The sequence below is a fragment of the Lichenostomus cassidix genome, chromosome 3 (assembly GCF_008360975.1).
Source record: "Lichenostomus cassidix isolate B80296 chromosome 3, HeHo_3.0, whole genome shotgun sequence".
Classification (NCBI taxonomy): domain Eukaryota; kingdom Metazoa; phylum Chordata; class Aves; order Passeriformes; family Meliphagidae; genus Lichenostomus; species Lichenostomus cassidix.
Genome location: NC_139483.1, coordinates 17,017,226 through 17,032,307, shown reverse-complemented (window position 1 = coordinate 17,032,307; position 15,082 = coordinate 17,017,226). Strand labels below are relative to the sequence as shown.

Here is a 15,082-nt window from a genome sequence, read left to right as displayed (position 1 = left end):
AAGGCAGGAAAAAGTGATATTTACAGTGCTCCACTTCTTATTGCCAGCGTCTGGGAATATTAACAAGTCAGTGCACCCTGACAATGGTTCATTTCAAGTGTGGAGCATTACCATTATCATCAAGGGCAAAGAACCTAGCACAGTTCACAAGAACTCAGGTGCTTTAAGCTCCTTTCTAAAATTACATTTCTGCAGACAGCAGAGCATTTAGTTGAGTCATTCCATGCAAACTGAATGAAATCTTCCAGTTGCAGTTCTGTGTGATCAGTATGGGGTGCATCATTTGAGGGGAATATTTAAACCATCCCGTGTGGAAATTTATCTCTGGCAGCAGCCAGAGGCAGCTGAAATGCATCCTTGCTGCTTCCATCCTCCCCTTCTTCTTCCTCCCCCACCACCTTCTTTCTGCCACTCAGCAGCCACAGTTCTCAGGGCAGAGCTCAGAGCAGAGGGACACACAGCAGGTAGCAGCTCATCTCTTCCTCAAGGAGTGTTATGGGTGGCAGACACACCAGGGGGAATCAGGACACAGCCTCACCTCCCTCCACCTGTTGGGCTTCACTTCTCCTTGCCTTGGGCTTCACTTCTCCTTGCCTTGGGCTTCACGGCTGGTCCTGGCCTCTGCGGAAACTTGGTGCCACTTTGGGCCACCAGCCTTCAGGCCAAGCCACTCAGCTAGTTTCCAACTCACCTCCCATTCTTCCCATCCTGCCCACACTTCTTCAGCCTCTCCATGAGGCTGTTCTGTCCTCCTGAAGTGGACAATGGCCACTGCACTCCCCTCATGTCCCAACCCAGTCGTTTCACCACAGAGGATGATTAGGTTGGGCAAGCAGGATTTTCCTTGCTGAATTCATGCTGACTCCTAGTTCCAATCACCTTATATCCTTCATGTCTCCAGGATGTGCTGTGGAATTCCCAGCACCTCCATGGACAGGATCCCCTTTTCTTACCAAATACAATAATAAGTTCAGGGTGCCTGGCGAGCTTGGCCTTAATTTTTTGTGTTTGTTTTCCTTTTTCCCAAGCCTCTCCAAGAATGTGACAGCGAACACTACAGCAGACATTTAACAAGATGTGTGGGCTCTGTCCTCATTAGTCTAAACAAGAGAGGTGAAGCAGCAGATGCATGCAGAGCAGGCACTGCTGAACGACATGGAGTTAATTTGAGCTTGCATGAGGGGAGCCTTGGAGTGGCAGACAGCCCTACATACTAAAGGCACTGATGTGAACCAGCACTTGAGAAACCCTCAGCCACATTGCACTGCCTGCTGCCCCAGGGTCCTTCACTGGAATATGAGCTTGAAATACCCCAAAAAGCCAAGGGCAGCTGGAACAGAAATCTTAGATTGACTTGTCATCAAAGGTGTTTTGAAACCTGTATCCACCTTGTGTTGGAGAGTTTATTTCCTTGAGCTATGTTCACAGCACCCACTATGATATTGTACTTCCAGGGCATTTTTTCCTTGCAGGTTTGCTGTATTATCACCCACATTTTACAGAAGGAGAACAGAGATACAGGGGGAGACTTGCTCAAGGTCAGAGTGGGCTGGTGTGATAGAAATGGAAAAAGCACAGAAACAATGTGGAAAAGATGGGTCTGATCTATACAGGAGGGACTTGAATGACAGTGATTTATACAAGCATTTATACCAAGCCTGAAATGAAAACACAGTGTCAAGACTATTTACATTATCTCTTCTTTTCATTCTTAATAAAGCCAATGATGTGGCTTGAAAATAGAATTACTCTGACCTTAAACATTGACTTGATCTTTTCCTTAGGGATTTTTAACTTCTGATTATTTATTATTCCTTACACTTTCTCATCTCATCTTTCCCCTTCTCAAATTAACTGCCATTTATTTATGACACTACCCACGTCTGAGCTGCCAGGATGCCTCCTGTGAGCAATCCTCCCAAAGTATTTACCACCAAGACTTAGGAGCAGACCTCTTCCTTAGCCTAGCCACAAATGCTTCCCTCTATTACAGGATCCAAATATAGTCACTATTTTCGGGGAAACTGATGAACCCTAAGGGGTCACTTGCAGCATTTTGTAGAAAACCACTGAAATAGAGCAGCCTGTAGATTATCTTGGGGGCAGGTTGGAGTCCCAAGGTGACACACCACAGTTCCCTCCAGCTGAGCAGGACTTCCCCAGGAGCACCTGGAGACAGCCAGCACTGTTGCAGTGTAACAGTGTGATACACAGTGGGGAAAGAAAACCCAATTTGATGAGAAAAATCAGAGACACTGGCATGGCCTGTGAGATGCTCGGAGTCCCCCTGAGAGGCACCACATGATGCCACCGGCGACAGTCCGGAGCCAGCAGTGATGCACATCTTGCCCTCAGACTCTTCATTAGATCACAGGGATTTGAGCACAGACTCCAGATTCAAGCTGCAAGAATAAACTCTCTCTGCTTCCTTGGGTAGGTCTGCCCCAGCCAAGGATGATATGACAAGAATCCCATACAGAAAAAATCCCGATAAAAGCACAGGAAAACTATGTGGCCCAGGGAGGAGAATAATGAAGAAGACCCTCTGTGATGCTGCAGACAAGACCACTGTGCCTGTGTGGAACAGATGAGTGAAAACATACATTTTAAATTAGTCCCCTGGCAAATGTATGGCTCTTGTTCAGTCCCACTGCACAGGACATAAAGCATCTGCCTGGACCCTGTGGTTCCTCAGCACTCTCTGTAGAGGAGCCATTTGTCAAGTGTCCCTGAAATATGTCAGTAGCTAGAGAGGAGTCAGAGCTGAGGGTCACGACACCTCTCTCTTTCAGATCTGTCCCTGCTGCAGAAAGACAGGAGGATCACATGAGCTAGAACACAAGCTAGTGCAGCTCCCAGCACCATTCTGGTTCCCAGTTTGGGCTGCCCAGGCCTCCCATGAACTCAAAAATCAGTGTGACAGAAGTGTTAAGAGTTTGTTGATCTGCATAATTTTGGCTTCGGTTGTACTGCTGTTGCAGGCAGAATGGGAATTCAGCTAAAGTTCATCAGAGAAGCTCTCCTGTTGAATCATGAGGGATAGAAAGAACCCCCTTGCTTTCTAAACTCCTTCTCAGAGAAGAGTCCAGGTGCTGCTGGATCCAATCTTAGCCCCAGACTTTGTCAATGATTTATGGCCAAAAGATTAACATCATTGCAATTGAACCTTTATACAACTTTGTCCCACAGGATAAAGGATGGCAACCCAAGTATATTCATATAAAAAAAAGTAATTATAATGACTAGACTAAAAGATCTTAATCAAAATTATTTACTACACAGTACAGGAAGCTATAACTATTAGTACTGTACACTGTTTTGAAGGAGTATTGAAGCAATTATATTGCAGCAAGCAAAACCAATTATTTAGTAGAGACTGATGTTATTCACCCATACCAAAGACTGAAGGAAAATCTCTTTCACTCAGCCTCAGGGAGTAACCTTGAGGTGTCCCCACCCAAGAGAGGACTCTCCACACACACTCCAAGAAGGAGTATGTTAGAAGGTGTGAGCACTGGCACAGGTTGCCAAGGGAAGCTGTAAATGCCCCATTCCTGGAAGTGTTCAAGGCCAGGCTGGATGGGACTTCAAGCAACCTGGTTTTGTGGAAGCTGTCCCTGGCCATGGTTTGGGTTGGAACTGGATGATCTTTAAGGTCCCTTCTAACCCAAACCATTGCATGATTCTATGAAGACCCTGCTGTTAAAAAGTGGGACTGTGTTTCTATAGATGAAGTGATTTTCTTTCTGTCACTTGTCACCAGGCCAGCTGTGTCAGTTCAGCATCTTTAGATAAGCTATCAACAGTATCACTTGCTTGTCCCTTTAAATCAGGTACTTTATCAGGTCTGCCACATCTTCACCTCACTATCAGGATGTTTATCTTTGGGAATGATGAGTCAGGCTGTTTTCAGCATCATTCAGCGTGAACAGCAGCATGCCAGCCCCCTTCTCCTTTCACTGCTGATAGCTTTGCAGACAGAGTATTGTTTGAGTTGTTTTTCCCCACTCCAGGCAGAGCATCCTGCTACAACTGACCCGTTGGAGCCCTCACTGAAAACTATTTACTTTGATTAGAGCCTCAAGTCTATAATTCACTCCTGCTCCTATCAGCCTTGAATTCAGATCAAACTTCTTGAAAACATGTAATAGCATTTGCCAATTAAGTCATTAGGCTCAGTTATCTTTAATAGATGTAACTTTTACTGGAAAAACTATAAACAGCTGTTGAGAGAGGAGATCTCTTACACTACAAGTGATAAAATATTGCTAATTGGGCAATGTTACATTTTCCTAGGGTGAAAATATGACTGCTGGGAGGATGCTAATCGGTCTGATTCCTGCAGCTCCTTCTGAACTCTTGCCTCTTGAGCTTTGCTACTCTCTCTCTCCAGAAAAAAATCTGCAAAAGAGGAGAACATTAGTTAACCTTGTGCTTCTCTTAGAGCTCATCAGCAAGCGTGATTAATGGTCTGAGGGGAGAAAATCCTTTTTGCATGAGCCCAAAGAGTGACCTGAAGAATTGCTGTGATGTAGGTCTCATACACAGTTTGTGATAGCAGCTGCTTGCCCCTATTTGTCCCAAAATTGGAATTTGTGTCCAGTTTGTAGCATGCCAGGCTTGGTGGGGAATAATTTGCTGGCCTAAGAGAGTTACCATTACTTTGAATATCCTTGCTTCTCCTTTATTGTTTAAAAGGCAAAACCACAAGGGGTTTTTGCTTGAAGATTATATTAATATCATGTCAATGTTTTGATTTCAAATACCTTTCCTGTAAATTAAAATTTTGAGGAAAAAGAAATCCCATCAATTCATTGATATTCCCATTCTGCTTCAGCTGTCCTCTGAGACTGAAAATGCAGTAAACCTGATTTGTTTCAACAGAGAGGCACATTCTGACAAAAAGAGCATTTTGAAGAATCATTTCTCAAGTAGCTGTTACAGAGGCAGGCTGAGAGCTTTCCAAGATCTCCCTCTGCCCACTCTGGTACTTCACCATTACTGCAACCCTCCTCTCTGCAGCTTGTCAGTGCTGTTCATATAACTGGGATATTAAAATAAAGGGGGTGCTTTATCATCCAGCAGCCTCTGGCTTATCAAAATGGTCGAGGGAGCTGCTTTGGAGCATAGCTGCATACAGGAGATCTGAGTCACAAACTCCAGGTTTGCATTTGGGTTGAACCTTAGATAATCTGGAATAGCTGAGGTGAGTGTAACAACCTCAATGGGAGGTGTGTGCAGCTGGGGGATGGCATCAGGCAGTGCTGAATGGAGAGGAAAAAGTTCTCTGGTTTGCCCTGCACGGTGATTCTTGTTCATCAGGACTTCAGGAGGTCAGGGAGGTGCAGGTAGTGACACAGAGAGACAGCATTAGCTGGTGCTCAAGCACACACAGCTTTATCTGCAAAATTAATATATTCAGTGCTGATAAAGTAATCCATTATAAGATAGGAGACAATCAGAGCTGGTCTTAATAGGATGTGATATAATTAATTTAAAATTACTTGTTTGTGAAATTGTGATGATCAGTGTTGTGTTTTCTCTCCAGATGACAGGGTTATTAGTTAGCTTCAGGCTGCCTGAGGGTATGAGGCAGGCAGGAACTGTGGTTACAGAGCAGGCATGCACATGCCACAAATATTACATTAATACCCCTTCCCTTTTTTCTCTCTGTCATACCCCCTGGCCATATCTCCTTGGTCTTTTATTTGTTTGACCTCTGGCATAACTTAAAAAACCACTGACAATCAAAGGTCAGTACAGTCACTTACTACTGCTCTTGAACAATATTAATCAGAATTTAATTTCAGCTGTTACTACACAGTGTGAAATAGAAGCACTTTCTTTAAACACCTCCTGAATTTTCTCTCCCAGCCTCCTAGATTTCTTTAAAATTACCCAACTGAGCTTCATCTTGCAACGTCCAGGTCACATTCACAAAACATTTAACAAACAAGAAAGAAAAGTCTTCTGTGAGAGGACACACAAAGTCAGTCCTTCATTTCTCTTCCCATGCCAGGGATCACCCAAAGCCTGTGCCTGGGCAGAGGTTTCCACCAAAGCAGTTGATGTGAGCTGAGATTTGGCTCATGCTTGGGATCCTCCCTGTGCTGGCAGTTTGATTCTGCACTCATCTCTGTCATGCAGCTCCAGCACTGGTGAGAGTCACTGGCAGCACAGCTGTACTGAATATGAAGTTAGGGGCATCCCTTCCTAGCTGGAAATAAAGGATGCAGCCACCTGGAAAGCCAGGGGCAATGCTTTATTCTAATTGACTTTTCAGACATCACTGAGCCCTCTGTCATATTGCAATTTTTTTCCTAATGAGAAAATGATATGTATTTCTATAAAATCCAAATCTGGTTATCATAAGACTTATGTTACATTTTAAATGGTGCCTACTGATTTTAGTATATTTCAACGGAGCTCTTTTTAAACCAAATTCCCACTTGCTCAGATATTAGCTCTAATTTAGAGTTTAGTGTCAACAAAATCAATACCTAGGAGCTTTTGCAATCTGTCCATGTTTCTTCAAAGACAGAAAGTGCTACATGCAGGATAGAAATGGACATCATAATAAAAAAAGTGCTAACTAGAATTTCAACAATCAAAGTGAGACCATTTCAGCAAGGATAGATCAGACTGTGTCACTCAAGCCTCTCTGGGAGAGGAGATGCTTGCAACACCTCCCCATCATTTATACCTTTTTTGCTCGTTCTGGCCATGTTTCTTAACCAGGTTTCTCAGCAGAAGACCTTTAAAATGGGGTGGATATCCCTGTGAGGGTCTTTTCCCTTGATTCTCCTCTGACAGACCTTCTTCTGACCTCCCAGGCAGCCCAAATCCCTCCAGCAGCACCACATCCCTGCCAGACAGAGCACATGACAGCAGAGCCCAAGGGGAGCTGCAGCTTTCCTCTGCTTGGGAGCAATGGAGCTGGAAACAAAACTTCCAGAAAAGCTCTGCTTAAAAATATCCAGGCCCTGCCAAAAGGAGCTGGCACGTTATCATTTCACCAGTCCTGCCATGCACAAGTACTCACTGGATCTCTGCAGTTAAACACTTCCAGCCTTGGAGTGGCTTTTGGAAACAAGGCATACTAACTCCTTCATCTGTGGAGTAGGAACTGGTGACGTCCCCTTGACTCTTCCCTGTGTATTGAGTCATGATTTTCATAGTCCAAAGCTCCTGTCCAAAATGAAAATGAATCATGTTTATTATTTTTAGAGCTAGCCACTGGCCCTGGCATATGTGAATGTATGCAATGAGGTTGTTTTGAGGATTAGAGCACCCTCCCAGTCTGAATTGGAAAGAATGAACTGTTTTATTAGCTGATCTGACCTTTGCTTATATTAGAGTCAAGCTTGTGACTTCAGTGATAACTCATGTTTTATTGCCTTTTATTCCTGTTACTCCTATAAACCCTGAAAAGTATGGTCCAGATTTTATTTCCCTTCTTTATCACCAGGGCATCATGTACTGAGTTCCCAAACATTTATATGCTGCAAATTCACTTAAAGCAAAGATGCCACTCAGGGTCCAGGCTGGAAAAGTAAGTATTGGGACCTGTTTTTTTTGATGGAACCTGTATCCAACACAATGGTCTGGGACATCTGCCAAGGCTCATGGGTGGCACTGAGAAAGTGAAGAACTCTTTCACTTGGGAACTGAGCATATAATTTTCTATGGATATTGTGGGTGACAGAAGACCCAGGACTCTGCCAGCTTGCATGCAGAAGAACTCTTCCTTTTTAAAAGAGCACTCGACTAAAACTCAACACCAAGATGCAAGGTCTTGCAATTCCAGCAGAGCAGACTGTCACACATCAAGAGAGATCCCAAAGATGGGTCTGGAGGCTCAGGCAGACCTTGCTGCTGTTTTATACTGGTTTTAATCAGGCTGTGCTGAAAGGCAATTTTTGGATTTCACTGTTTGTGCAGTGCTCATGGATGCGGCACCTGGTACACGTCTTATCCAATTTGAAGGCAGATCTGTCTCACAGATCTTGGTTGCTGGAATGGATGACAGGGAACATCTCAGGCCAAAGCCATGTGTTGCTGGGAGTGTTTTAAAAGGGCTAGATGAAAACGAAGCATTACAGCTTATATATCATCATCACTAAGAAACATGTTTGCAGACAGATAAATTTGTCCCTTTGGGCACCCAGATGCTTCTCCTCTGGGGACTGATCCCTGTCAAGACAGCTTTTTTAATTCTAGTGGTTTTGTATTCAGTCCCACAAGTAATTTTCTAGAGCTGTTAGAAAACAGGAGTTAGGAAGGGATATTTTCAGGTGATGTGGGGTCTACAGTCACCATTATCCAGATCTGAAAATCAGAGCCATGGACTGTCCCCATGCTGTTCTTCCTGAGGGAGCCCTGCAGACCCAGGGAGGTTTATCTCAATTGGCAGAGACCAAGATTATATGAAATAATTTTAATATACGTCTTAGTGCCCTCGAGCCCACACATTATAAGTTATTTTTATAGAAAAAAAAGCAATTATGCTTCTCTAGGTTGTCTTCTGCTTTAGAGTAATTGTTACTAATCAAAAATATTTCAGCCAATTCAATAATTGGGCAGAACTGGGCTTTGCAAATACCTTTCAGAGTTTCCATTGCCTTATAAATCTATAAATAAAGAATAAACATATGGCTTATCATTCTGTTGCAAGTATTGAAGATGCAGTAAAAGCAGAAAAAGAAGGAGGAGGAAAAGTGAAATTTTTCTGGGAGGGCAGAAGTTCCTTCTGCTCTGTGGCATGTCAGCTCCTCTCTGCTCAGCTCAGCAGAAGCTGACAGGAGGCTGCTGGCAACCCAGAGGGGTGAAATTCAAAGTGCTGGTGGTACCTGCACAGCAGATGGGGCCAAGTCTATTTGAGGTGAGGTGAAGCAGGCACTGCTCTCCTGGAAGGGATCTCTGGTCAATCCAGTGGACCATCCTATCTCAAAATTGAGTATTTCAGAGTAGCCACACAGATGGAGGGTTATTTGAAACTTCACAGCAGGGTTGTTCTCAATCTCTAATATTAGTGGGCAGCTCAAAGCCTGAAATTGTGAAGTTTCATATTTTTTCAAAAGCTGGTTTAGCAATAAAGATTGAAACAAAATCACTGGTTGCCCTTTTGTCCACACAAATGTCTGATCCCTCTTCTCATCTTGCCAAACACTGTAGACCAACAACATCCAGGTACAACAGGCTCTGCATTTTAGTTAGCATTTTGTAAAATCTATTTCCTTTGATCAGGCTTAAGTGTGTTACTTCAGTATTATATTGAACATCTTCTTCTCCTGGAGTAGAGCAGATGTTTTCTTGGGAAAACTCCTGGCAAACCCATTGGCTAACAAGTTAGGTTTTACAAAATTTGAAAACAAAGGAGGAAAAGAGATCCAAAATCTACCAAACATTACTATGAAATTTTTGGTTGGTTTCAGCAAAATGTCGAGATAATGCCAAAAGGATCCAGACTCCAGCTACTTGCCAGGAGTGGTGGAAACCCAGAGGCACCAATGCTGTGTTAAAGCACACTGGTGCCATTGAAAGATGTGGAATAGGCTGAGGTATTTAACTTCAGTGTGAGTGAAAGAGGAAGTGCACTGCTACCTGGCAGATGTATTTGGGAGCACTGGGATGTGTGTTCCCTGGCAACCAGACTCCTCACACTGGGGTTTTGGGTTACCTGTTTTTTTACTGCTGATTGTGATTACTCTAGCGTGGTTTTACTGTGAGCCTGCCTGCACTGCTGTGTATTCCAGTTACAGGGTGGGATCAGTGGGGGTGTCTGGAGGTTCAGGTTCCTCCTGTCTGGCAGATCATTTGGGGGTGATTGTGCTCCTTGTTTCAGGAGCATGGTAAAGACTTAGTCATTCCCTAAATTAGTTGATACTGAAGAATGCATAGCCTAGCTCCTGGGTATTGTAGGACCAACAAAACTCTGCACATGCACTGCCAATGGCTTCCTCTGGCTCTTGTTTACAGGAGATCTTAACAACACCCTTCCATCTTGCACTAAATGTCTCCACAGTGGTCCCATGGCTTCATTGGCCCTACTCAGCCAGGAGCTCCATGAGAGTGAGGGTATCCATCTGCTCCTGGGAGATGTAGCTGCATCAGCTGAAGGCTCTGCCAAGCATTCCCTGAGCAGTCTGTGAGGGCTAGCACAAAATTAGGCTGGGGACTGTGCTGATATGACAGCCAGAATAATCTGAGCAATAGATAAAGACCCTGTTACAATCCAAGAGTGGTTCCCCAGTGTAATTAGGAAGTGCACTGTTATGCAATTAAGAAAATTAATTAGATGTAGACGTAGGGAGAGCAGGTTGAAGGCATGTTGCAGCACAGACTTGTCTAGCTCTGTGGTACTTTTGAGATCTGCTGGTGGTATAATTGGTTTTACAGTGTCTCTGAATGAGCTGTATTCCCAGATTTCTCTATTGACCACTCCCGTGTCATGGTGCATAATTTGCTACACACAACAGAAAACTTCAACCTCTCAAAACCACTATCAAAATATGCTGAGCACTTTTTTGCTCAATGCAGTGAACCTCTTCAGTCTAGCCAGAATCACTCCTCTTCTAGCTGAGCTCTGATTTAGCTGTCTCCATCCCTTCATGACATGATCTCATACTTAGGGATGGAAACACCAAGTATCCTCAAGCCAGCTATCACTATGTTGCCAGCTCCTTTGAAATGGAACAAAGGGGACCTGGCCAACAATATTTTACTTGCCTTTTTCTCCCAGAAATCCCAAACCAGGAATGTTCATTCAGATGAAAACAAGGTTGAAACAAAATTAAAGCCATCCTCCTGGTATCTGAGGAAATTTTATCTGTTGTCTGTAGGAATCCAGAGAAGCAATACCATGGTTTGACAAGCACTGTAATTATTCAAGACATGCTCATGTAGATGTTGCTCACAAAATATACATTGTGTTAAAAGAAATGTACATCCCTAGTGACAGTAGGACATCAACATTGCACAGCTCCATTAAATCACAGAGTGGTGATAGGACATCAGGTACTGAAGGGAGATATCCTTTAAACAGAACAATATTTGCATCCTATGGGGAGAGATGGCTCAAGGAGTCTTATGAGGACAGGCAAAATTAAATCTGTCAGTGCCAGGGTAATCTATAATAATAACCCACATCATTTTAAAAATCAGTATTTTTTTTCTTCTTACTATGTTACTGGCATCACCATGGAGTGCAAGGTGTAAACTCTGAAATTAGTTTTATTTTCTCTCTCTATAAAGCGTGTTCATTGTTTATACTCTAATCAGCTTGGACACTGAAATTTGGTTAGTTAATTTCTCATTCAAGCTTTCATGAACCAGACCAGCATGTCTGAAATTCAAATATCATCAGCATGTATAAAAGCACACACACACAAAAAATCCCAACCCAAAACTGAGATGAGTTAAAATTAAATTAACATGTAGAAAGCTGGCAGTCTCTGCTGGAATCAACTTCGTGATTATTAAGTTTACTACTGCTGTTTCAGATAGCTCCTTCTCTCGGGGTTTTGGCTAAAGGTGCTTTACAAATTAGAGGTCAGGTTGGTACGTTATAATTTTCTCATTTTTCCTTTAATCTCCTTTTTTTCCCCTCTTTAATTAATTCTGTGGTGATTCTTTCTGAAACTGAAAACATTTTCCTAGTTTCCTGTATTCACAGTTGCCATCTGCCGGGTGAAGCTTCCCCAGCAAAGATTCTTTCACTGAAGGCAGAAGGGAGCATCCTTCAAGTGACACAACCTGCACACTGGAATATCCTCCAGGAATGCTGCTGCATCCCAACAGAGACCCTGTGGAATGCCCCACTGCCTGCCACAGCACCAACTACCACCCATCAATCCCATATTTGATGAGCAGCGCATCTCCTGAGCTCTGACTCCATGCAAATTAATCAGCAAATATATGATCTTTTAAAACGTAGCAAAACACAATTTGAAATAAACTGTGTTGTTCACAAAGCCCCTTTAAACTCCCCGGAGATCATACCTGCTCTGCTATGTGTACTGGGTAAATTTGCACAGTGGTCTAAGAGTGTGATTACAGCTTGGGAAAACACACAGAGTTTTACAAACACACAGTTTTAAGCTGGCTGGCTTAGTGACTGTGCCACATATCTTATTCATATCAATTACCAAATAAAGCTCTTTAAATAACAAAGAAATATTTTCTTTCCTGATCAAGCCTCCATTGATGACATTAAAGATAAGTAACATTGAAGTCCAGCTATCCAGAGAGCTGTGCCCAAGAACTGCCTAGGAGTGCTGGCTAATCAAGTAGTGAAGGTGTGAAGAGAAAGCAAGACAGAGAAATGAGAAATCTCTGGAAATGCCAGATCCTGTGCTATCTGTGGCTAAGCTGTGGCAGAAGGATGCCCTTCACTACTAAAGATGATTTTACCATTAAAGCAATGTCACACTGCCTTGGTCTACTCACTCCTTTGAAAGCTTCATCAGACAAACAAGTAGCCTGACTCCTTTCAGAGGTGTTAAAGGCAATGAGAGCTAAAGGTTTAGTAATAAACAAGTTTCTGGGTCTAAATACAGGCCCTCAATGGCAAAGAGGTTGGTTGCTTATTTTGTCTTCATAGTCTGTGATGCCATTGCTAGGACAGTGACATTTGTGGTGGGAAGTTCAGTGGTGTCCCCATGGAGCCACTGGGCTGAGTAAAGACACAGAGAAAACACCCACAAAATACATTGAAGTGTCTTTGCTGTACTCATGTATCTATGATGCAATGAAGACACATCTTTGGGAAGATCTGTGGTGCTTTCTGTATGGACAGACTGAAAGTTTTCCTGGGGACTCTGTGCCCCACCTGCCTGTGTTCTGTGAGCTGTTACAAAGTGGCCTCAGTAGAGCACCTGGGTGATGTTTGCCAGGGATTGTAGCTGCTCCACCTCAGCAGCTGGTACAGATGTGGCACATCTGGAGCACAGTGCAGACCCTGTTATCTGGGTATGGCTCGTGTCTTGACTGGCAGGGAGTGAACAACTGAGGACGATAATGAAAGTTCCCCTTCAAAACCAGCCTCAGTGGCTTTTTACATATAACAAAGGAACACTGAAACATTTCACTGTATCAGCTGAAAAGAAGCGTACAGCAGAGATAAAAAGTGACAGTCTGTGCATTTAGGAGAATAAGAGAGAGACTATCGAAAAGGATATGGGAATTTAGGGAGGCCTGAAATGCTTTAAGACATTGGAAGAAGGCCCTCACTGTTATCTTCTCTGTAAGAGCAAGATCAAGCTGTACCATTTAAACCAGCCTTGCAAAGCTAATTTGGTGAGGGGTCACATTGAGGAGCAGACCAGCTAGCTTGAACTTAAAGAAAATACCTTTGAGTTTGGTGGGGTTTTGGGGTTTTTTTAATGAATAAAAGATGGGTTAGAAGAAATACCTTAATCACTTGGGTTAGAAGAAATACCTCAATCACTCAAGCTGACAATGTAGTTTTTACACATTTATAGGTGAGTGAATAGACAAAGCTACCAACGTTTTACAGAATTTTCCAAATAGAAAAAGGGCATTTTTTTCCTAAGTCAGCCCTTTGTATTTTGAAGGGAGTGCTCTTGTCTTCTTCCCTGGAAGTTGCAAGAGTCACAGAAGAAAACATTTTCTCCAGTTCCTGACACTGTTCAGGTCCTGAGTGGACAAAAAGCTGTTTCATTCAGCTTCTTCCTGGCTGTTATTTCAGTGTTTGTCCAGGTACTTCTTGAGTCCATCTCTCAAATACATTCCCATGGATTATTAGCTGATACATGCTCTTTGTCTTTGCACACAACCCTCCCCAAGCACCTCCTGTCCACACAGGCAGGTGATGCTGTGCTGATGGGGGACTGCACTTCAGGTGAGAACTGCAGGGAAGGTTTCAAAGACTGAAGAAGGAGTTAATGAGTGGCCAACAGTAACAAGTGAAGTAATTTGCTCTATTAAAGAAAGAGAGGATTTTATGCTGTACGTGCCAGTTATACAGAGAGAGACAGACACCATGGCAACAAGCTTGTCAGGCAGGAGCAGGGCACTACTTGAAGATTAACCATCGCTGGGGACATCATTAGTGGTGGAGAAACTTCAAAAGCTTTGGAATTTGGGGTCCTTTTGCACCCAGCATCTCACCTGCTTTTATGGAATTTGTATCTCCAGTCTATAAGCTTAGCCTGGGATAACAACAATAGCAAGCTAGGATGTCGGATGCATCCTGAATAACGTGGAAAGGAAGAATGTGCCTAAAGTATCTCAGTGCTTCCAGGCCTGCCAGGTTGTCTGAACCATACAAAAAGGAAGAATGAAAACATACCATTGAGCCAGGTTTCAGCAGGATTGTCTGAAATAAAGATTGAAAAGGAATTTGTAAAGGACTGCTCCTTCTGTGCTTACTCATAAGCCATGGATCTAATCATTAGCCTGCATTGATGGAAAGGAGAGATCCCCCTGTAAATCTCCCATTCTGGGAGGATGAACAGGTGACAGATAATTGCACATATGAGGTTGATTCTTTTTATTCTCCTAACTCATAAGCAGAATCCCAAATGCCTGTGATTGTCTTGTTCATGGTGCAGACACTTACTCTGGTGCAAAGCTGGAGTCAGACACTGATGGGGTAGGATTTATACCCACAGAAAGTTCCTCTATAGGCAACCACAAAGCAATTAGTGCACAAGGCATTTGAAACTCTGAATGTGGTCTAATATGAATCTCATTTTAACAGAGCAATGTACAGAGTTCAAGTTTCCAGTTCATGAGTCTGCAGCGCAGAGGAAAACATTTCTATGGGCAAGTGGAGAGAGAAAGGAAAGATCTGAAGAGTTGTGGCAGAGTTTCTGTGGGAGTCCCTTTAGCCCCACCGTATCTATAAAGTGCTGAGAGTGCCACACAGCACAGTTTTCATTGTGACAGGGAATGGATGACAAATTCATGAACCTTTGTGTCTTGCCTGCATTATAATTCCCCATGACTGAGCTACTCAAATCTAAGGAGAGCTGCAGTGTTTCACAGCTCCAAAAACGAAGCACAGCCAACATGCAGAGTGTGAGAGTGCAGAGAGTCCAGATGCCCAAGCCCTGGCTCA

The 15,082-nt window shown here is 43.3% G+C and overlaps 1 protein-coding gene across 1 annotated transcript in view; it reads right to left on the bottom strand.

The window, feature by feature from the left end:
* Positions 1–1,686: 1,686 nt before the first annotated feature.
* LOC146439182 (calpain-8-like) overlaps positions 1,687–15,082 on the bottom strand; it is a 45,328-nt gene continuing 31,932 nt past the window's right edge. The window contains exons 20-21 of the mRNA XM_085054718.1: positions 7,043–7,188; positions 1,687–6,865 (exon numbers count right to left, since the gene is read on the bottom strand). Coding sequence (XP_084910844.1) covers positions 6,694–6,865; positions 7,043–7,188 — 318 coding nt within the window. The 3' untranslated portion in view covers positions 1,687–6,693. The remainder of the gene's footprint in view (positions 6,866–7,042; positions 7,189–15,082) is intronic.